At 44.3% G+C, this 23,738-nt stretch overlaps 1 protein-coding gene across 6 annotated transcripts in view; it reads right to left on the bottom strand.

The window, feature by feature from the left end:
• The window catches only part of LOC106659231 (protein kinase 4-like), a 45,009-nt gene that overhangs the window by 5,293 nt on the left and 15,978 nt on the right, over nucleotides 1-23,738 (bottom strand). Inside the window, exons 1-2 of one of the 6 annotated variants that reach the window (XM_014381656.2) lie at nucleotides 18,766-19,076; nucleotides 11,530-11,689 (exon numbers count right to left, since the gene is read on the bottom strand). The exons of 1 other annotated variant lie outside the window; for it this stretch is intronic. In XM_014381656.2, coding sequence (XP_014237142.1) covers nucleotides 11,530-11,689; nucleotides 18,766-18,849 — 244 coding nt within the window. In that variant the 5' untranslated portion in view covers nucleotides 18,850-19,076. Of the gene's footprint in view, nucleotides 1-831; nucleotides 1,129-2,487; nucleotides 3,100-11,529; nucleotides 11,690-18,765; nucleotides 19,077-23,738 lie in introns of those variants that run through there. 4 more of the 6 variants (XM_014381657.2, XM_023460553.1, XM_014381658.2 and 1 more) reach the window with 4 other exon arrangements.

Below are 23,738 nucleotides of genomic sequence, written 5' to 3'. Positions count from 1 at the left end.
TGATAGTAGTCGCACGCACAAACGGCGATAATACAACGACGAGCTGCATCGGAAATCGGTATATACGAATTCTTCCACGATACGTATACATTCATGCTTCGAGTACGTGCATATATAGGCAATATATAGCGCATATATATACCCGCGTGCCTGTCTGTCTGCCTCGCAGCAGCAGCAGCGGATAACTCTCGCGCGCGCGGAATTCCATCGAGTCCTCGGCCGGCCCTGGAGGAGTTTTTAGCGCAACGAGCCGCCTGCCTGCCTGCCTGCCTGCCGCAAATGTGCGCGCATGCATATTATAAAAGGAGTAGTATATATACGTACACGCGCTCGGCTCGCAAAAGTGCACATCGAGCAGGAATGCGGTTGTACGTATTACACACGAGGCCTGTGCAACATTTATATGTGTGTGTATATATCGCATACGCAGGCTGGATATATACGCGCAGATATGCGATTATAGAAAGTACTGCTGCCAGCGCGATCGAGAGTCGCGTTGAGGTGGGTGGGTGTCGTATTATTCATCCGAGTTGTGCATAAGTACGCGCACGGACAAGTATTGGTACGAGACGGATATTAAAAAGAAAAAAAATTGCGGTAGTTAGTTCGTTCGATGCTTTTATTATACACCACGCAGAGACACATATTCTGTATTAATACGAGCAGCTCTATTGCAAAAATGAACACACACACACACACACAAAGGGATATGTATTATGAATTATGCAGCTTGATCGTTTTGGGATTAGAGCGGAGCACAAAGACACAAAACAATTAGATAAAAAACACAGCAACGAGTCAACTCAAAACAAAGAAAAAGGACATCTTTACGTTTACGAATGCGATCGAGGTAACGATCGACGCTACGAGGAGGAGTAGTATCAGCAGCAGCAGCAGCCGAGCCGTTGGAGTAACTCGTCCGATCCCTGCTCAGACTGCTGCAACGTTGTTGCTGCTGCTGTGGCTGCTGCTGATGATAGCCTTGACGATGATTCTGATGATGATGCTGCGGCGGCGACATCCGAGACGTCCACGATAACGCGCGCCTGGTACCAGATCTGCTGCAGCTACAACTCGTACCGGCACTATTGCCGCTAGCAGCGGCGACGACGACGCGACGACTCGTATCCGATACGGATGACGGCCCACTCAGCAGTGACATTTTTTTTTTTTTTCACTCGATTCGCTGCTCTTTTTTTCTTTTCGTATACATGTATCACACACGCGCGCGTTGTACACGTTTTAATAACGATGTATATTTTTGTATTTCAACGTGCGTGCCCGATGACTCGTTTCTGTCTCTCATGAGAATAAAATGTAATCTATGCATGTGATATCCTTTCAGCTGCTGCTTCCATACCCTATGACGATACGTGCTGCTGCCGGCGTGCTCGTGCCTTCGTAATAATATATATATGCAATAGTATGTATATAATACGATATCGCAAAACCGAAGAGCTCTTGCTCCTTTATTTATGTGTATTTTATATTTACTTTTTTTGCCATGATACAACGTGTACGAACGGGTTACAGGTTTTTTTTATCTTTAAATATGTATACTCGTAAATCGAGTGACGAGCACGATTTCATCTTCTCTCTTTCTGTCAAACGCACGTAGCACAGCTCCGAGTCGACCTTTTTTTTCTACATAATATATATATATTTTTTTTTTGCTCGAGCAGCAGCAACAGCCGCACAATTGGTCTCCTTGAAAATAGCGACAAAACGCGAAATAAATATTGACTCACGCGTAATATTGCCTCACGCCTTTATGTATATGCGAGAATCTTTATCGTCCGCTGTATATCAGCGCGGACGATTTTTGCGCTCGCCCACCGGTTAAATTATACATATCGTAATTTTATACCCGATATACGTGATATTGTATCGCGAGCGACGAAAATATAAAAAAAGGAACCTTAATATTTTACAATATATCGGGCACAGGCGATATTATCATCGGCATCGCGCGTCTCTCGAGTCTTGAGCCGATGCCAGAAAAGCATGTGTGCGGCTGCAAAAAAGGAGTCGTCGTCGTTGCTCGCTGCTCGCAGAATACGATATAGATATATATATATCGGCTGCTGCTGCTCGAAACGAACGGCTAAGCAGCGGCAGATATATATTGCTCGAGTGAGCGAGAGAGAGAGAGAAAGAAAGAGAGAAGGTGAACGGCTCCGAGTCTCTCGTCGTGCCTATAAGGTACACATTCGCACGAAAATATACCGTACGGACATTATACGCCTCAGCCTCGGCGAGACTCTGTGCTCCGCTGGCGTAATGTATACATGTATATTTTGTGTATACAGAATAAAATTTATATATATCTATAGCGTTAACCCGTTTAATCGTTTAACCCGGTATATGACACGAGAAATTTCGCATGAGTCCGCGTAATTTTTCAATCGTCGTAAACTAATCGGCGCGAGTCAATAAACTCACTCGATATTTCTAACGATACAGTAAACATGATATGGCATTATGTACCTCTCCTCTCGTTCGACCAGCACATCTTGAACATTTTTGCACGTGTTTGCGTACTCCGTATACGTCGATTTATCACGATTTCTGTAATATAAGTAAGAAGTATTCGCTTCACTGCACCGCCATCGCAACAACCACAGTGTGTAAGAACCACAACAACAACAACAACAATGACAACACGATGCAATCGCTGTGCAGCTCGAGACACTCGATGCACACCCACACACACGCGCAATGTCAACTCTACACTCGGGGCATGGTTGCACTAGCTCGCGATAACGCACGCTCGTAATCTCGCAATAACTGCACGATTATAAGGCGCGATGCGATGCGTCGAAGAAGCTCTCCGCCGCCATTCGAGTCGGTCAAGTCCCAAACACTTTTTTCGGTCTCCTCTTTTTTTGCGCGCGCGGCTCCGCGTGCATATATATATATATCTATAGAAGATGCCAAAGAAGCGAGAGAGAGAGAGAGAGGAGATTTTCTGACTGGATGGGTTACATGCTATACTCTCCGTGATCACCGCGAGCGACGAGGCTCGACAGCGAGTAAGAGTAAGAGAGTAAGAGAGAGAGGAGAGAAAAGAACGCGTGTGGTGGCGGCGGTGTGGTGGAGCGCGGCCACATCAGCCGGGAGGTAAGCAACGACTGTATCGGCGGTATACACCGAAACATTATTAAAGCTGGTGCTGTACTTGGTAAAGTATATAAGCTAGAATATAGGTATATATATATATAGTAACCGAGTTCCCCTCCATGTGCAGCTCCAACACACACACTTGAATATACATACGAATGAAAAGACGAAAGAAGAAGTCGCGATTGAGAACTCGGCACCTATATACGTATTGCGGACAAATCGCGTTTATATACAGCAAGAGAGAGAGAGAGAGGACCGAGGCAGGAAATCGCGTTCAATGCCAGCCGAGAGAGAGCTCGAGTGCACTTTTTTCCATTTGTCCCTTCTTTCTTTCTTTCTTTCTTTATGTGCTTTATTTCTTTGTAATTTCGGTGCGGGCTCGATCTTTCTGTATGCGCTGCGGCGGCAACAACACAACCCTCGTCGATTCCGAGAGCGCGCCGGTGATTCGCGTATTATTATTCTTTAGGCTTATACACAGAAGCTATATGAGGGGGCCGAGGTGGTGAAAAATTTTTCTCACACGTGCTACAAAAAAAAAAAAACTTGGAGAAGAAGATGAAATAACGTCGTGTGTACCGATAAATTTCGACCCATTTAGCGAGAATCGGACTGCGGCGATAAAAATGTTTGGATAATACGATGAGTCGTAATTGTTAATACTCGAGCTTTTCGCGCATCTGTGCTCAAATTTTTAATAATCTTGTATCTCTAAGTTGAATTATTTTTTACGAATACAAACGTCGAACAGGATCATGGCCGTATTAAATGCCACTCAATCGAGTTATCGATATAAAAGTGCTCGCGACTCGATCGGTGGCTTTTTCAATAACAATAATATATGGCTCTTATCGAGAAGTACACGATACCGATAGTCACCTAGTACATACACATTTATATATTATATTCCTTATAAATTCGCTAAATGTCATTGTATACCGCTGCTTATATACTTTTATCGGCGACACGACGATTGACGTTTAATTATACACACACATACATTAATGCCGAGAAAGACGATCGCTCGAATCGCTTACTCGTTTTATCGGCTTGTTATTTTACGCGTGGCGAGCGATATTTGTCCATGTGTGTGTCCGTAAGTGTGTCTTGTACCGTACGCGCATACACACACATATATTTACGAGAGATTCGCTCGACCCGTTCTCATTTGCAGTCGGTATTATAAATGTATACATACGCAGGCAGCGATTGACCCGAACGCGACGAGCTTTTCTTTGTTATTTATGAGACGCGCGCGCGAAGCATAATCGACGTTCGACGAACCAAACTCCCGCGGACGGACTTTGCGAATCGTGCATGATTTTCCGTGTATTACGATAGCGTCGAGAGAAAATTTTATTTCGAAATAATAAAAAAAAGTTAGATTAGATACACCGCGCGAAAGCTATATTTGCCTTCTGTCAATATAATGGATATAATTTTCAGCCAAAGTATGCGCCGTACAATAATAAAGCGAATGTTTCACCAGCGCGAATATATACTTTTGAAAACCTGGCAAAAAAATACAGTAGTGCGTATAATAAAAAGAAAACTTCGTCCCATGGATATGTGGTATCTATATTTACGTCTTGACAGCTCGAGAAACGTTTACACAGCTGCTGCTGCTGCCGCTGCTGTCCGCGCACACGCGGTACGTCGTTCAATGCCCGACAGTCTCTCGAATCACGACGGAGAAAAAGTATATAAATTAATTATAGTCGAAGAAATCGGGATACATCCATCCCACGAGATGACGTGAAAGTACGTATCGCAATGGCAGCCCGTCAATTATATCGAAAACTCATTAAAAAGCTCGAGAGAGGCCGAATTTATTTATAATCACGCGCACACTCGCTCTTGGTGTCCATGGTGCTGTATAAAACATCGAGCTTAACTTTCGTGCGCGTTAAAGTTGCATTATATATATATAAACGCTTTGACACCGCTGCAAAGAGGTATACACCGCTCTAAATTCCAAAAATAGGAGAGTAGAGCCTGGTCCCAGAGAATTTCGACTAATTTTTGAAGCATTACGAGCCACCATACCGATCACCTGTTAAGCCAGGCCGATAGTAATAAAATATAAATAAACTTTAATTTGCCACGATAGGCGTGAAAATCACATATCCCCGTGCACACAAATTGGTACATATACGCGGAAAACGAGAGAACAAGAGAGAGAAAGATTTTACCGAGCGAATCGCAATAAAAATCTGCCAGCGAGTTTTTTTACGTGTCGTCGACGCGTGCTATTTGGCACGCGCCGTTGCTCACGCCGCATGCACATACACACATAGCAGCGATGCAGTATTTTCCGATGTCGGCCTCTCTCTCTCTCTCTCTCTCTGTCTTTTACGCGCGACACAGAAAGATATATACACGCCGAATGGGAAACGATCGCATGTATATACGCGCAGTGACGAAATTCCATGGCGCATATAGTTTCTCAGGCTCGGTCTCTTTGTGTAAAATATATGAGGTTCGAAAGTCAAATTTATTATAATTTTTCGTGCGATTTATCACCCGATCCATTCGAGGAATTACAATGGCGTTCGATGTATCTACGACGCTGGTGTGTATTGTAAGTGATCGCACGTACATCGGTATATCGAGCTCGATGGGCACGAGTTCATATTCAAACTGTTTTCGCGCAGCGATCGGGTTCAAGCGCGATAAGTATACATTATATGTAAAATAAACGTTTACCCGGATTGCTCGGCTGTAAAAAGTGTAATCGTTTCGCAGGCCTCGGCGTTGTGTGGCGTACACACTGCACATACTCGGCGCAGCGCCGGTGCTGCTACCATGCGGCTGCCGAGCGCCGCCACTATACAGCTCGTTTAGGACAGAGAGAGAGAGAGACTCGAGAAATTCCTTTACCGGTCGCGGCGGCTGCAGCGGCGCGCGTATTATAAGTATAAGTTCAGGAGGTAAGTGTGCCGCGCGCACTGGTCCCCGAGAGCCTGCGCGCAAGAGAGAGATCTGCAGCACCGCTCGAGCTCGCGGCTCTGCGTATCTATATTTTCTATATATATGAGCTGCGGCAGAACTGCACAGCCCGAGTACGATGTATCGATACGCCAATTTAGAATCAGCACGCGTCAATACTTTTCTACCATTGACATGAAGAAAAAGCCCTGCACATTGGTTCAGATTTATTTAGACTTATGTACACTTATTTTTATTTTGCCACTTGCGAGTTTACGCGTGAAGGTACCTAGCCATCTAGCGATGATGACTTGAAGTGACGTTATTGTATTTAAAGAAAACTGGTCTATATTTGTAAAACAATTAAATCATTAATAATATGATTGATACAAAAAAATGTTCAGTTTTTAGTTAATAAGATATTATTGATTCAAACATTTCTATTGGGTATGCTTAAAGAGGGAGTATAGTTAATTTTTTATTATTTTCGCGTAATTTTGAGATCTTTTTCTATAGATCCGGTAAAAATAAGCTCATAAGGCTGAATTACATACTGAAGACCAACACTTCAAGAGTATACCGTTAAATTTTCGTGGTAAAATATTGAAAAATGAGCCTGTGTCGAGCATTTGAAGCTTACACCTCGATAAACACGGTGTACACGATAACTTATGATAGGATTGTCGGAAACAAATGAATCGACATTTTTTTTTAAAGTTTAAATGATTCCGGAGGTATTGACGTCGAGTTTTTTCAATTATTTTCATTTTTCAAAATTTGGTGTCAATTGGAAGTCAAAAAATTGAAAGAAAATCGAAAAAGTGTATGTTTTTTATGGGAAAATAGTTCATAAAAATGAAAATTTGGAAAAAAAAAGAAAATATCTCGACGTCAGTACCTAGTGACGTATGTATTGTAGTGAGCCTTGTCGCCGCTAGGTGGCACAGAGTGAAAGTGCGGTTCACGCAAACGAGTTTGTAAAGTCTGGGCGTTAAATAGACCCGAGAAAAGCTTGTATCTTCGAAATAAAACCGTGAAAAGTTTGTATCTTCGGAAGCCTCGAGAGAGGCGAAAGAGAGGTGAATAAATAAACTGAGTTCTTTGAAAAGAGAATCTCGACTAATTCTTTCACCTCCCTCCCATTCACCATCCCCTCCCAGCCGGGACCCCAGGAGATCTGTAGCAGCGCAATACGAGCGGACGACTCAACAGCGATGCGGCGAGCAGTGAGCAACGAGCAACGAGAGTCGACCCAGCGCTCACCTACAGCACTAGTATTAATTTAATTGAAATTCTTCGTTTTTTAAAGACATTACCGTTTAAACAATTAATTTGTTTATAACTTTTAAACGCACCTGATACGAGAAAATCGATTCAGCGCATCAAAATACGTCTAGAAACTTAAAAAAATGCCGTGGAGTCGGAAATTTTTACGAAAACCCAGCCAGCGTCCGGACTATAGTAAAATACTACAAAAAGATGTGTGTAACATTTCAGAACGATAGTTTCAGTAGTTTTAAAGTTGCGAGGTACGCCGACTCAAAAAATGCGATTGTTCAGGAAACGCGCTCAAACATTTTGATGCAAAAAAATGTTACTATGGATCTTAAATTTTCGATTTGACTTTTACAAATATGTCAACTTTGCCACTTGCAGATTTCCTGAATTAAAGGTACTCGCCATCTGGCGATGAAGTCTCAAAGTGGAATTAACGTATACCGAAAGTAGTCGAAAAGAAGTCTTGAATTTTTGCAACGATTAAATTGTCTCTTTGGGCCATCTAAAATGCACTCGATATTTCAACTAACTAATTTTAACTCGTTGCTGTGAAAAAAATGTTTAAAAGAATTCACGATCATTCCGCGAGGCGAACATTTTCATCGGGTCATTCGCGACTCGAACCGAGACTCCTATATAACGAACAAAAGTATCAAAAAGACGCTGTTACGGCTTCCTCCCGGCTTCCCCAACCGGGAACGAAATAAGCATCGAATCCTCTCGCCCTCGAGGCACCGCGAGGTAGATCGTATACTTTCGTTTATCCATAGTACAGACTCGCACGCGTCCGATATCGCACGGCTCGGTGTCTGGCGCGTTCGGGCACCACCGCTATACCTATACCTACTAATATATATAGGGCCGAACGCCCCGAAAAAAAAAGGTAACGCGTAAAAATCTAATCACGCGCATTGTACTTTCACCTCGCATAAACAGCATCCACCACCGAAGCAGCACTCTTATAACTATGCGAGATGTATGCAAAAAGGCGTGTCCTTCCCCCCTGCGAAGCTGCACCATACAACGCACACACGTATACATATATAAATCGTGAAAGTCCGGCGCGATCCCATAACAGAGACTCACTTTGCAGCTCTCGCGGGGCCGTAGTAGCGTGTGCGCATCAGATTAAGGCGCGCATTCTTATATACAAAAGTTAAAGGTGCGCGCGCGCGAGAGAGCTGCGAGAGGTTCTTTTTCATCGTATATATATATAAGTACAATGTGTACGAGAGAGAGAGCTCTGCTCGCGCGAGGCCTCGGCACCGAATCTCTTTCGTCTTGCACGCGTCTGGTCTGTGCGAGCACCAAAAGGGACTTTCTCGCGCGTTAAACGCATACTGCACTCACACACACACACACACACACATGCTATAGGGTATATTGCATCTCGTGCACGGCGTGGCGTGGCGACTGACTGCACACTTAAAACGCCTCGTGTCCGTGTCTCTCACGCTCGACGCGGTCAGTTTCTCTCTTGATATACCTATATAAAGGACTGTCGGAGTCCCGCGAGTCATCCCAAGGTCATCGTCGCGTAATTGACGATGAACTTCGTCAGCTCTCTTTCGCTCGCCGTGCCGTGATCAGCAGCGTGTATCTATATTAAACATTTCGGAGCGCGTCTCTTTCATCCAACATTTACCATCTCTCTTCCTCGTTCTCTCTTTTGTTTCACTCGAACGACACGCGATTTCCCTGGGTAAAAAAATTGCCCTTTTCGACGCCAGATATCCATAGGCGCATGTGCTCTGTGCAGATCGTTGGGCGAGCGGCGCGGCGCACACGGCAAAGCCCCCCTCGCGCAACAACACCTGGCTAGATTTTGCGGTCTGCGCCTATATGCGCGTCGCGTCATTTTTCCATTATTTTATGCTCGGAGGCACGAGACTCGAGGAAAAGGAAGAAAAAAAATAACAGACTCGACGTTCTTGGGCTCTCTGTTGTTTCTTCCGTTTTTGTCTTTCCGCGAGGGAGGCTCTTAAACAAAGAAAGAGAGAGAGAGAGAGAAAGAGGCAGACGGACAGAGAGCGACGAGGGTAAAGGAAAATTTTCAAATTACAGTAATCGCGTGTGCAGTGCAGCTTGTCGCTCGACGAGTCAAGCTCGTAAGTTAAATATTCGATATATATAGAACAGAAATGTTGGTGAAAAGGAGAAAATAATCTCCTCTCACGTTTTTTTTCTCTCTCTTTCTCTTCGTCGAGTGTTTGAGCAGGTCGCGATCGAGTGCACACTGCAGCACATCTGCCAACGAGAATTGTGTGCGACGCGCCGACGAGCCGTGGCTGCAGTTCAGTCGTTGAATATTATATATTTCCAGATAGATTGGAAATCCATTCGCAGGATCCAAACTCCGTGAAAAGCAGATAAATGCATATACATCTATAAATAGAAAAATCGAACATCGGTCGCGATCGCGCATACGTCGAGGAAATTATATTTTTGATATCCAGATACGATGCACATTGGCCAAAGATAGATAATGGAAATGTATATACGAACGATTCGAATCTATATCTACGCCATACGCGATTGAGAAATTACAAAAGAACTGCATTTACTATACAGATAGATATTATATACAGAAACAATAAAACCACTCGGCAAAGTTCGTCGTTCGTGTGTGTGTGTATCTGTCTACTTGTATGTATGTGTTTGTGTATGGGCACCCACGCGCATTTGTCCATGGTACATGTATTTATACAGTTACTCGACGACGTCGGCTCTCGACGCCGCCGCGGCTCTCGGGCGCTTATACACATCGACATTATAAATTACGCACGCTTCATCGGCTATATAATGAACCCACGCGGGATACATAAACGCATATACATACGTCGTCGTCGTCGTCGTTGTACACGTCCGGAGCTGCGCGGTATATATCGATCGAGACGAACGTATATAATATAATATAATATCCGAAGCTTGGTGCACGCGGCAGACACGCGATTCGACGATTGTCGATTATTTATACTAACTAAACGTGGCTGCGCTTCGTCGTCGTCGTAGTCGTAGTCGTGATATGCAGCAGTTGGGTGGGGGTTTTTTTTTACGCGCGTTATACGGACTGACATTTCAGACGCGCGAATTCGCGGAGCGAATATGACTCGTCGATGGCGTGTGCAAAATGTCCGCGCTTTGCACCTGTCTCTCTCTATATATATTGTCTCTTCGAGAGAGAGACCGGAAATCGTCTATCGATCTTCGACGTTGGCGCTCGGATTTCGGCCCCGATGCATAATGCATAATATATCCAACTAGTGGATCGAATGGCTCACGCACACACGCACACACACATGTATACGCGCACACGATCGAGCTAAAGCTAATTTTCACGACAAGACAGCAGCAGAGACCGAGAGAGACCGAGAGAGAGAGAAGGTATTACGTGCTTGCGTGCACTTGTATCTATATACACGCACACGCACGCCTGTTCGTCGATTTTTAATACACAACACGCGGGGGGAGAGTTTTTTTAAGCGCGTGAAAAAATAATCGCGTGGGAGTTTGACTGGTTGCCGTGCTATATTATATACACGGCGCACACGTGTATAAGAGGTTTGTTTAGAAATGCAGAAGGAGGAGGTGTCGAAAACGAATTTTCGTGGGTGTCGATCTTTTTCAAGAAATTGATCGACAAGCGCGTACATAAAATAATGTAGCTTACGCCTCGTTATATCATACACGATGAAGCGAGTGTCGAAATCTCGAGACACACGCGCGCGAGAGTGCACACGTCCCGCGCGCGAAGATTTTGAAACCAACTCGCGGGATAGATCGGATAATTTAACTCGGCTCGTCACGAGTTTGTCGAATTTTTTCAACAGCAGCAGCAGCAGCAGCATATATATATGCTGCCGAACGCGCGCAATATTGAATAATTCACTCGGCGCGGTAATCAACGAGAAACCAATTAATGCCGGTGGCCAGCGCAGCAGTATATACAGGTATATATGCATATATACGGATGCACATCGTATGTGTACCTGCGTGCATTGCACTTGCGGAATCTTCTCTCTCGAGTGTAGAGTCCAGACGCGAACGAGAGAGAGAGATTTCTTTATGCAGATAAGGTTCACGTATATACAGATGCACAAGAGAAAGAGAGAGAGAAGGTGCTGTGCGTGTGCTCGTTCGCAGATAGCAATTTACGCAGGCCAGCAGAGCCAATGGCTTTTATAAAGTAAAATATTTTACCTCTCAGCTTGGAGACTGCGAGCAATCTGGGTGAGGCCACTTCCGGGTTCTCGTCCGCGTCTGTGCGCAGGGGGCTCAGGCTCAGCAGACGAGGCGCTTCCGTGTGCTGAGTGCGAAACCAGCGCATCTTGGCGTTGCTGCTGCTGCTGCTACCTTCGATCTGCAAAATGGGACAAAACGAGAAAGGCAATTAAAGCACAACTACATAACGTACAAAGTACACGCGAGTCGATGTATTAATGGGTGGGGAGGAAGAGGTTTGGATGGATTTATAGCTTAGAGAGCAGTGTAAAGCACAAAACATCGCACGAGGGAAAATGGTTCTTTCTCGCTCGTTTACAAAACATAAAATAATCGAGCTTAATTGATTGTACTTTCATGCGAGTCCGACACAACATTATTTCGGTCGCCGACGTGCTCGGAAACGGGTTATTCACGCACGAGTTACTCGGGTGACAATCCACGACTGGTTGCGTAATTTTGCTTATTACCAGTCCCCCTAAGCGTGATAATTGCTACACAACCAAAATTGATGTAGGACTCGCAGTCGACGAGTGCCTCGCAACGGTGTTAAATTGTGCGTTTGCAATAGATAATTCGTTTCGATCGGATACATTTTAAATTGTTAATTACCCGATTTAAAGTTAAACTTTTTTAACAAGGTATCGGATGGAAGGCAGGGACATAAATAATAATGTCTGCTATGACAGTCATGGTCATAAGGTAGAGACGTAAATGCTCAGAGGATTAAACGGTTTCGTTTCAAACGATAAAACATTGAGCTTTCAATTGAATCATGAGGTTCCAGTAAAATAAATAACAAGTAAAATGGGGAATAAATTTTCATTTTTACAGTGCTTTAATTTATGCATTTATTGTGACTGTGTCACTTGCGGATTTACAAAAACAGGCACTCGCCATCTAGTGACAAAAGCTTGAATTGGTATAATGGCAATATTTTCCCTTAATATTTTTTTTTTATAATTGTGATAGAAAAGTCATTTGAAATATCAAATCACAATAATATTCTTAGATTTCGATACAATACAATAATTGAATAAAACAGTGTATATTTATTTAGATATCTAAATAAACATGCACTGATTTATTCAATTATTTCCACATAATCACTTGCAGATTTACAGATAATTAGGTTATCGCCCTCTACTGGCAAAACTGAAAGTGATATGATCGCTTCTAGCAAGAGACGGTGCGGTTTTCTTACACGAACAGATACAAAATATCCATGAAAAAATTGACGAATTCCAGCAATTTTCATGAGTAAACAAACTGCCCACGAGAGAATTAAGAAACACAATCAATTTTCATACCAATACAAACTCTACACAAGCCAAACTGTACACGAAAGCCAATTTTTATACACATACAAACTCTGCACAAGTCAAACTGTACACAAAAGCGTCGAGGGATCGAGTCAATTTTCATACGCATTCAAACTCTACACAAGTCAAACTGTACACGAAAGCCAATTTTTATACACATACAAACTCTGCACAAGTCGAACTGTACACGAGAACGTCGGGGGATCGAGTCAATTTTTATACACATACAAACTCTACACGAAAGCCAATTTTTATACACATACAAACTCTGCACAAGTCAAACTGTACACGAGAGCGTCGGGGAATCGAGTCAATTTTTATACACAAACAAACTGATTTTCGAATGTTCGTGTTTCAAATTAATTTTTAACTTGCTCAAACCTTATTGCAGATTTTGTAAACATTTTTCTAAGACTCTCCTTTTCATGTTTTTTTTTCAATTTTCAAATTTTTTCTTATTTTCATCTTTTGTCGTTCTAAACTAATGTTCGGAATGTCAAAAAGTTTCAGTTTCGGTGTCTGCCCGCAGTCAACTCACGCAATATTTCATGTTTGATGTGAAACTCTTCACTCGATCTACGGGGAATGTAGAAAAAACGAGTAAGCGAGTTGATATCGTGACAACGGTAGAATTTTCAGAGACAGTACTTGTTCGATTAATACATATTGTATGCGAATCTTTGTGAAAAGCGTTATATTTTTAAGGAAAAACTAAATTATTAATATTCCAGAATTCGTTTGGTATTATAGCACGATTCATCGCAATCGAAGGTGTCACTTTCGACCATGAGCTTTGTAATTTCCTCGACAGATGGAGTACTGTAAACTCGCAAGCGGCAAAAAATTATCAAAATAGTATGTTCAGACTTCACAAAGAAATTGCGACTTGGGTAACCCAATTTCTTTGTGTCTAATTTAACATTTGATGGTGCTACAATATTAATCATCAATACGCACGTTAACGCATTATTCATTAAGCAATACGCAACGCACCGATTCTTAGTGCAGCTGAATAAATTGCTTATTAATATAATAATCGTTCTCAATTCCCGCACTTTTTATCTCGAAATAAAGTGTCCACTCGGCGTCGAGTACTCGCACGTACACAATTATCTCGGAGCTCTCGTATAATTCTCTTAATCCCCAAGCTCTCGCAAAGAGCACTCGCGATAAAAATTGTATGCACTAGAGATAAGGATCGAGTGGCGCGCGAAAACTTCTCCCTCGCGCGCACTTAACACATGTATATACACTCGTTGGAGCTTAAACTGCGTTTACATTCGCGCATACCCAAGCAGGAGGCCGGTGCATCGTAATAATAACGTTGTCGGTTAGGAAAATAACCTACCCTCTCCCCCTCTTCCTCTTCAGCCGAGTTCGTGTATATCAACGTTGTAATCGAGCTTTCGGCATTCGCAGCTCCACATGGGAGCACATGGCCCCCCTGTTGCAACGCGTGCATCATTAACGTCTAATAATTTTTCGACACACAAGGCGCACATACCTTCAATAATACACCATATCGCGTACAGCACGTGTGTTGTTGGGAGCACGAAATTAGAATGCCGAATTTTGCGGTTCGCAGCTCCCCCACTTGTTTATTTCGCTTCGTGTCTCTCTCTCTGCGGTACACACACGGGGCACTGTTTATGAGTGTATGCACGCCGCATACATGACGGAGCTTATCTTCGGGTCGCCGCGCGATTGCTACTTACTCGTTATTTCGACACAATATTATAATGCTCTTGAAACGCTGCTGCTGCTGTGCAATGCATCGTTCGAATACTTTGGATACGTGCGAGTCGCTGTTGCACTTGCAGCTCGAGTGCAGCATGTATATATATACACTTGGAGAGTCGACGAGATAAGCCGCGCACAGCAGCAGCAGCAGCCGCAGTTAAAGCGACTTTTACGCAATTATGTTTGTGCGCGCACGCACGCTTGTGTATACATAATAAAAAAAACGAGCCCGCGAGAGGCACGTCAGGTGTACACACACACACACACATACGAACACGATTGGCAAGATAAGTCGTGTGTAATCTTGAAAAAAAAAAAGTTCGCGTAAATATCTGGATGGCCGAGCGTTGAGTTGAAAGATCGAGAGCCATGCAAATATGGTACGGAAAGTACGATGTTTTTTTCGATCGATCGATCTATTTGCCGATGATAAATCGCGGCGAGACGGATGTATCGCGCGCGCGCGGCTTTGTCAAATTAACCGCTCTAATATGTATATAATCATGCGCCGTCGAGGGCGCGCATAAAGGACGATGATGAATGCATTAACATCGCGTCAAAAAAAAAGAAAAGAAAAAGAAGCGTTCGGAGTCTCGAGCGACGAAGGACAGGTAACAAGGTGGAATTTAAATCCGTAAGCGCTTTTTCCTCGAAAACGAACGAGCGCGCGCGAAGACGCGTCGTCTCGCTGCTGATGCCGAAGTCAATATCGACGATGATTGCGTCGAGCGTCGGGAGAGTATGACGTGCATATTTCATTCGAGCGAGTCGTATGTAGCTGAGGATGCCTGTTAACGTTCGGACAAATTTGTAAGTATCGGTTGAGTTGAAAGAAAAAGTCATTTATCGTGGTGGTAAATTTTAATGGCAATTAGTTCGCAATTAGGCAAAAACAGAAATGCCTCTGGTTTTAGGGCAATAAATGTAATTATACCTTAGATATTTTAGGCAGAATCAGCAATGACTAACCGACCTTCGGCATTTTTGTTATATAAAGTCCTCTCATTACCGACACAAATACTAATTATAGTACCTAACTTACCGCTACACGGCGCTTTACGAAATCGAAAGAGAAACAGCAGCGATAGATAGATAGAAGGTAGGTAATAGGCATAGGTAATATTATGACGTAATTGTTCTCTGACTGTTTCGGTCTTCGGTCATCTTCTCAAATCTAAAACTTTTCTGATTTTGCCGAAAAATGAGTTTTGCCTGTAACATATCGAAGAAGTAAATTCGCGAAAAACGAGCCAGCAAGCATAACAATCGAATAGAATCTCCCGACAAACGGAGTCTTTCGCGCGCTCCGATTGCCGCTCGATCCAAATTGAGCATCGAGAGTGCGATCGCTCACTTATTGCTAGATGACGTCAACTACTCTACGCTCATGCCCAAAAGAAATTTCCATTTTCTTCGATAATCGTGTCTTTGCTACGTTTCTGTATTTTTCTCACTCGCGTTGCGCCTGCTGGTGCGCAGCTTTCTCTCTCTTTCTCTCAATGTAGTTCAGTAGCGAGCGTAAGCCGTAAATTCAGAGTAGTAGGGGCCACCTGCTCCGTACAACAGAAGCGACAATAATAACGATAGAACATATGGCTGTATAAGGCATAGGCAGAGCCCCTACTTCGCTGGATTTGCGATTTCTTATTTTCTAATTTTTTTTACTTTACACTCTCTAATGATAGATCGTAGTGGACGTGCGCAGTCAGTCTACACAGCGACTCCGTAGAACGAAGAAGGCTGGAAGTGCAATTGGTGATTTTCGTGTATCCCGTGTGTGTGCGAGTGAGCGAGTATAATGTCGCAAATCGAGATAACAGTGGATCATCTCGATCAGCAAAAAATAGAAAAATTAAAGAGCCTACGAGCGAACGTCAAATGGGAGATCGAAGAAGAACGACGTGAATTTCTCAATCAACTTTATCCCAACTTGATTCATGATTGGAGGGGCCAACTTCCGAATCTCCGAGACATCTTTCTACCCGAAGAGATCGAGCACATCATGTCGGAGGCCGCGACGTGGGACGAAAACGCACGAGGACGACGAGTCATCGAGTTCGTGGTCAGTACCGGCTACAGGGACGAGCCCCGAGTCGACGAAAACGGCGAGCCGATATCTCGCCGCTCCACTCCGCTGAACCGCGCGGCCAAACACCGCAGCGCCGTCGTCGTCCACGAACTGTTCAAAATTTACAACAGGTTCGACGCGAACCACGTCGACGTCGAGTCCGGATACACGCACTTTCACGCGGCCTGCGCCGCGGGCCTCGGCTCGATCGTCGAGAAATTCCTCGAGCTCGGCCAGGATCCCAATGTCGTTTGGAGAGAAACGGGCGACTCGCCGCTGCACTTGGCTCTGCGCGACGACGTCCACGAGGATCTGTCCGTGCTGCTGCTGAGGCACGGCGCGGATCCTAACTCGGCCAACGAGGAGGGATCGACTCCTCTGCATCTGGTGGGCAAGAGACGCAGCAACGACGCGTACGATTTGGCGATGATGTTGTTCGAGCTGAGCCACGAGGAGTATCGTCCGGTGAGGGTCAATGCTCGGGACAGGTGGGGTAACTCACCGCTGCACGTGGTATTGCGCAACGCGAATCTCTACGGCGTAAAAAAGTTGACCGAATTGTTGCTGAGGCGAGGCGCAGATTCGAGTATGACCAACGAGGAGGGATCGACGCCTCTGCACGTTATCTGCGAGAGATGCGAGGACGAGGACTTGGCGGAGCTGTTCTTCGAGATAAATAATGAGATGCGGCAGATTGTGCGGGTCGATGCTCGAGACAAGGAGGGACGGACACCATTGGAAAGAGCAGTGGCGAATCTCATGCCGCGTGTGGTCGGTGCACTCTTGGATCACGGTGCCGATCTGTCGAAATTCGTTTTTCCCACCACGAGTCACTTCGCTGAGAAATTAAGTAGAATGCCATCGAATCGCGATGTTATGTTCAAATTGAGATTAGCCTCCGGTATTCTGACCGTCGTCCAACTTCTCGAGGAGCGAGGATACGAGCTGGACCCGAACGACGCCCTGACGATCATGCGATTCTTCGACGAGCGCGAACTGCTCGAGAAATCGGACGAAAGATCGGCAGCTTGGTACGACGAAGACGAGTTCGCGAGGGTAGCCAGCAGACTGAGGCTGAATCAGAGTCTGTCGCTCTACGATCTGACCCGGCTGGGAGCTAAACAGGCGGCCAAACTGTTCACCTACGGTGATTACTACGAGTTCGCGAGTACGGTGAATTACTGGTATCTACCCGACGAAGTGCATTGCGAGGCCTGTTCCCGGCATCTGTCCGAGAAAGCGTCGAGGAGATTTTTCCGTGAGTGGGCGCTGGATTGTTTTTCGAAGTTGATCGGCCAGCGGCTGCCGATTCTCTGCTGCGAAAAGATCTTAGAGAGTCTGAGGAACGAGGATCTGTGGCGCATTTGCCTGGCGGCCAATTAGCTCGCGATGGCCATTGATGGGCATGATTTTATTTTTTTTTTATATATGTTTTTATGTTTTAGAGATTTTATACGTCGTTAAAATAAATAAATTTAAAAATTTCATTGCAGTTGTATACCTTGTGTCGTACAGTTTTATCATCCTATCGCCAACAGTGCAATTGTTTCCAGCACTGCGACCCCGAATCCAAGGCCTCCTCGGGCGAGTAAATTCGTACTTACTCGCATTCTTCGGGTATAGGTATAAAATGTATATCGAGAACTGGCGCGCGATGCGCGTATAAGAAAATTACGAGCGCGTGCCGCTTCGCTGCAACGCGAAGACCGTTGCTGCCCTGCGCCACAGCTGTTGCACCGCCGCGCAGCTATAATATGCTTCTTCGTACGGTAAGGCGTACACGATTGTACCCAGAGAGGCGAAGTTCATTTATATGAACGTACAAGGGTAGGGAATTTTAGTATTTTTCAAGAATTAAATGTACTGGCAAGTTCATGGAGATATTGTTATTTGACAAACAGTTTGTAATTACGCTCGAGACTTGACTATTCAACTTTTAACATCACGAAAATTTGAGTCGAGTTTCTTTAACCTCGTGCTACGTCACTTTTTTATTTTATTATTTACCACTCAAGACGTGAGGACAGATTAATTAACATGAAAGTAAAAAAGGGCTGTACAGCATGATGTATTAATTAATTCTACCTTATTTTTTCCGGGACGAGGTTTCTTGACAAATAACTGAAAGAATCTCGTCGTCATTGAACTTTTGGGGCTCTTAGACGTCATTTTTCACTGACACTGTCACTGCATTCAACCAATATCCAATTGCAATAAACGATTACAACCTGACTCCATATAATTGTAAAATTCTGATAGAGTTTAATGGATCACAAATTCAACTACTTAAAACCAGAGCTTCGCTGTTTACAAGACGATTACGAGCACTGACTCTTTCGATAGTACTCGCTTACAGACTCGAGTCTCTTTCAACTAATGATAGGGTAATTAAGAAACCATAACGAGGATCGATTTAGGAGCTCGATCGGCGGCTCGACGAATCATTGGTATAGCAGTGTATACCGCCGCCGAGCCTACCCAATCGTTCTTATCTGTAAACGATTTGGGCGCTACTTATCGGGCCTGCATCACCCGCTACATGGCTCTTGGCGCTGCTAATGAGAAGACAGACACCTGGGTATCGTGTTTACGATATGTTGTATACAGTTGCGCACGTGACAATGTTTTTACTTTCGCGCGCTCTTGTCGATTGACATATTGTTCGGTTCGTAACGTTGTGTCACTGTTTTTGCTGTGGAATTATCGTACGAGCGAACGACAGAGAGGGCAATTACGAGTTTACAGATGCTGCGTGATAATTGATCTGCTTACTTTCATCTTACAAACGATACTTGTTACAACAAATAGCTTATTACATTACCATCTACTCCAGTTATTTACAGTTACTTATGCAGTTATTTCAACTTTGACACTTGCGGATTCACGAATAAAGGTACTCTGCCATCTAGTGTCGGATGTACCGCAACTAATTATAACACTCGATTTTCATAATGTTTTTGAGCAATCGGCGCAAACGAATATAATTATTCGTAAAGAAACAACAACGAAATGTGCCAAGGTCACGCTACGTTTCGACCGCGTACTCTCGAAATTCAACCTCTTCATCCTCTCCGAATTCCGCACCCTACGCGCGGACGTATCTCGAATTCGTTCTTACAACGTGTACCACGAATTAGCCGTGCACAGATCGGCGCAGCTAACGACGACGAGGGTGTCTCTCTTTTTTTCTACCCGTTAAAAAATCTCTTGCGAAATTCTCTCGGAAACATTTACACAATATTTTATTCGCTCTCTGCTGCTGCTGCCTCGTACGTGCATATAATATACACACATCGGCGTGTGCATGGGTTTACATAAGCGCAGAAGCTCGAGAGAGAAAGATCAGAGAGAGAGAGAGCGAGTGTAATCAGGCGGCCGCTTACATGCATATTACAGAGACGAGCTGCGCACTGCATGTGCTCCTGCACAGGCTGCCGTGTGCATTTTCTTTTTCTCTCTATATATATACGTGCACCTCTTTGCCAAGGCATAATAATCGGGACAATCACGATTGTTACTTTTCTCTCTCTCTCTCTCTCTTATATATTTCTCAGGAGATCAACGCTCGGTGCAAAATCTTCTTCGCGTCCCGCGTATATACGCACACACATACGCGCGAGTTACCGATCACGCTGCTGCTAATTTTGCAGCTATATATATATATATATATATACAGCACAAGCAGCAGCGATCGGCAACAGCGTTTATCGCGCGCAAAATAGGCAAAAAACTAAGTGCACTGTGACGATCACGACGACGACGACTCTTATGGGCTGCATATACTGTGTACACGTACGTATATATGAACTCTCTCGCAGCATCGAATGCCGTGGTGCGCTGCTGCTGTTATATTAAGAGCTGCACACTGGCATCCTGCCGTATTATGTATATACATAGTTGCGTGTCGAGCGCGTGCAGATCGTCTCTCTCTCTCTCTCTCGTCGAAAAACCAGTCCCATATCTGTGTACTATAACGTACGTGTGTGTGTGTGTACTTGCTCGCGCGCGCGCCAATTACGCAAAGTTACTCTCTCGGTGGTTGCACGTACGTACACTACTGTATATATACACGTGTATTTATACACATAAAATCGTGCGAGAACTGGATGCGATCGCAACAGAACACAACACGCCACAAGTGCGCGACGCGCGGGGGAATCGATTATGCAAAATTTCACGACTCTTACGGGGGCTTCGTTTCTTACGGGCTTCGAGATTATTATCGGTGCTCTGCGCCGCGCGGCTGGGGCTTAAATAATACAAAAATCGGCGACGTATTTAACAACGAACGCGTCTACTTTCTCCGTCTGTGTACGAGTCGCGATCGATTATTCTCGCGGTTTTTCTCTCTCTATCTCTCCTTTTTCGCGACTGCCGGTCGATCTGCATGCCACGATATATAATAATAACGATACGAGTTTTTTTGGTCCACGGGCTGCTTTTGAGTAATAATGACAATGATAATGACAGGCTCGAATGACCATACAGTGGCCGATGCTTGTGTATATGTATAATAAAGGCGCAAACAACACCACTACTATGCTGCACATGCATGCACACGCGTGCACGTGTGTCTGCCTATGGCTTTTCGGGGCCTTTTTTCGCGCCCGACTTGCTGCTGCTGCGGTCGCTTTTATACACATTAAAACTAGTTTTGCTCTCTGTCTCTCGCGTACGTTTATAATATATTACGTCGTGGTTACACGTTTATTCGACGTTATTATATGGCTTTTATAAATACGTGTTCGCGGGTTTCGACGCGATCCGCACGCAGGACCAGTTTTTGTCCGTGTTATACACACAATAATAGTGCACTGGCACAATATGTATACATGAAAAAATACCTGTGCGCCGAGCGGCCTCGCGAAACTTTTATAAGTATTGTGTTGCGCCTTGTGTATACCATTCGTTATGCTAGATAATATTATAAAATATTTGTATATAGGATATGTCGCGAGCGGCGAGGAAAAAAAAATATATCGATAATCGCGTGATTAATAGCTCGGCCGTGTAGCAGGTAATCTAGCTAACGCGAATGTATCTATGTGCTGGAAATGACCCAATTTTTTTGTGCGTGTCTTTTATTGGCCGGTGGCGAGCTCGCGTATATGAAATAAAGACAAAACGCGCGATCGGATCGAGACAATGGGTGAAAAAAAATTTGGAGAATACGACGCTAGATATATTATTCAGCTTTATGCAGGATTTCGACGATCGATGTCGAAATGATATATCCCTCGTATATTCGCAGAAAAATAGATGCAGTATACAATAGGTGTATTAAAAATATAACTAATTCCTAGCTAGGCTATTTCGTTGAGAAAAGAAACTAAACTAAAATTAGAAAAGTGTCGGAGCAGTCTTGACCCGCCGCAAAAGACATACTAATAAACATATAAATATATTCGCGCGCAGAGCTCGAAGGCTCGAAGCGCGCGGTGCAATCGATCATCTCGCTCGGACGGAGGAAAAAATTCACGGCAGTTCTAACGCAGTGGCGGTGGCGACGGGGCGCGCACATACATACACACACACACACACGTATATAAGACTAGCATCTTTATTGTCGCTTGCGAAAGGATCTCGTACCTGCTGCTCTCGTGTGCACGGGCAGTAGTATGCGAACTTTATGGGCGCGATACACTCTCGCGTATATACCTGGAACCTATATATGGCCGAGCGCGCGCGAAAGTGTCTATATACCGAGGCACGCATCCCTTTTTAGCTCGCGCGATCCTCTCGGCTCTGCAGCGCGGAGCGAAGAAGAGGAGGAAGAAAAAAGAGAGAGAAACGAGAAAGAAGCAGAGAGGAGAAAGAGAGAGAAAGAAGCAGTAGCATATATCGCTCCCAAAAGGATAGGAGCAAAAAAGGTATATCCTCTGAGCGCGCAGAGCCTCGAAGGGAGAGAAAAGACTACGACGCGCTGCCTGTGAGCCTTTTGCAGCTTCTGTTGTAGGCTGCTGCTGCTGCTGCTGCTGCTGCTGCTTCTGTGTTGTATAACGCTCACGCGATTTATCGCATCACCTTCTCGCGGTATACACCTCTCACTGTGTGTGTATGTCTGTGTCTGTGTATATGTACAATATATCGCGTACGCGTGTGTAGGTTTATTAAATATGTTGGAAACCAGCCCGCAAAAGCCCTGGCGGATGACTTTCTTTTTCTTCGCGTTTGCCAGACACACACATATATACACACGTGAATCCTCCTGTGCACTGCGACGAGCACGTGCTGCACTGTGCGGCTACCAGTGCAGTACACACACACACACACACACGATTGCTAAACGCGTGTACCGTGTATTTTATATATATATAAACTCGCATCGAAGCCGCCGTAGCTCTTTTTTTCATCTTATTCTTGTTTCGCAGGGCGAGAAAACGAGTTTTAACGGAAGTTGCAGCCGATATATAGCCCCGCGCGTGCTCTTGTTTAAGGGCTCGCGATCTTTCGCTGAAATTCTCGTTTTTATTCATACTATACGCATATAACTTGTAAGCCGTACACATGCGTGTGTGTATAGCTGTTGACGCGTGTTTAATACGCGCGTATATGAGCAATTCTCTAAATGAAACGCATTTTTGGAGGTAGAATCGCGGCAAATTTTTTTTTCAACCTACGCGGATACGGACCCCCGGGAAATGTTTTTGGGGGTCCTAGGAACATGTAACCACGTAGGAACCATTGAAATTTCCATAGTGCTTATTTTTATAGCTACTTTTGTGATTTAGAGGACGAAAAATCATGTTTTCTTGCAAATGCGGCTAGTTACTCAATTTCTAAGTCGCTGAAAAAGTATGAAAACTCATTTAAAAATAATAACTGACCACTGTGTTCGATAGGAAATTTCCTCAGCTTTCCGATGGTGCAGTCAGATTTTCCGAAATATTCAATTTTCACGGCGAAAATCGCCTTCAAACATTGAGGGTTAAAAATGTCGAAAAAGTCAGTACGGAAAAAGTGAACTTTTTGGTTTATTTGTGATTTTTCCTCGTGAAAATAAAATTTATCGGAAAATCTGACTGCACCATCGGAAAGCTGAGGAAATTTCCTATCGA

Source organism: Trichogramma pretiosum, unplaced genomic scaffold, assembly GCF_000599845.2.
Source record: "Trichogramma pretiosum strain Unisexual culture from Peru unplaced genomic scaffold, Tpre_2.0 scaffold50, whole genome shotgun sequence".
NCBI classification, from domain to species: Eukaryota; Metazoa; Arthropoda; class Insecta; order Hymenoptera; family Trichogrammatidae; genus Trichogramma; species Trichogramma pretiosum.
The sequence above is the reverse complement of the archived record's forward strand: the minus strand, read 5'-3'. Positions and strand labels throughout refer to the sequence as shown.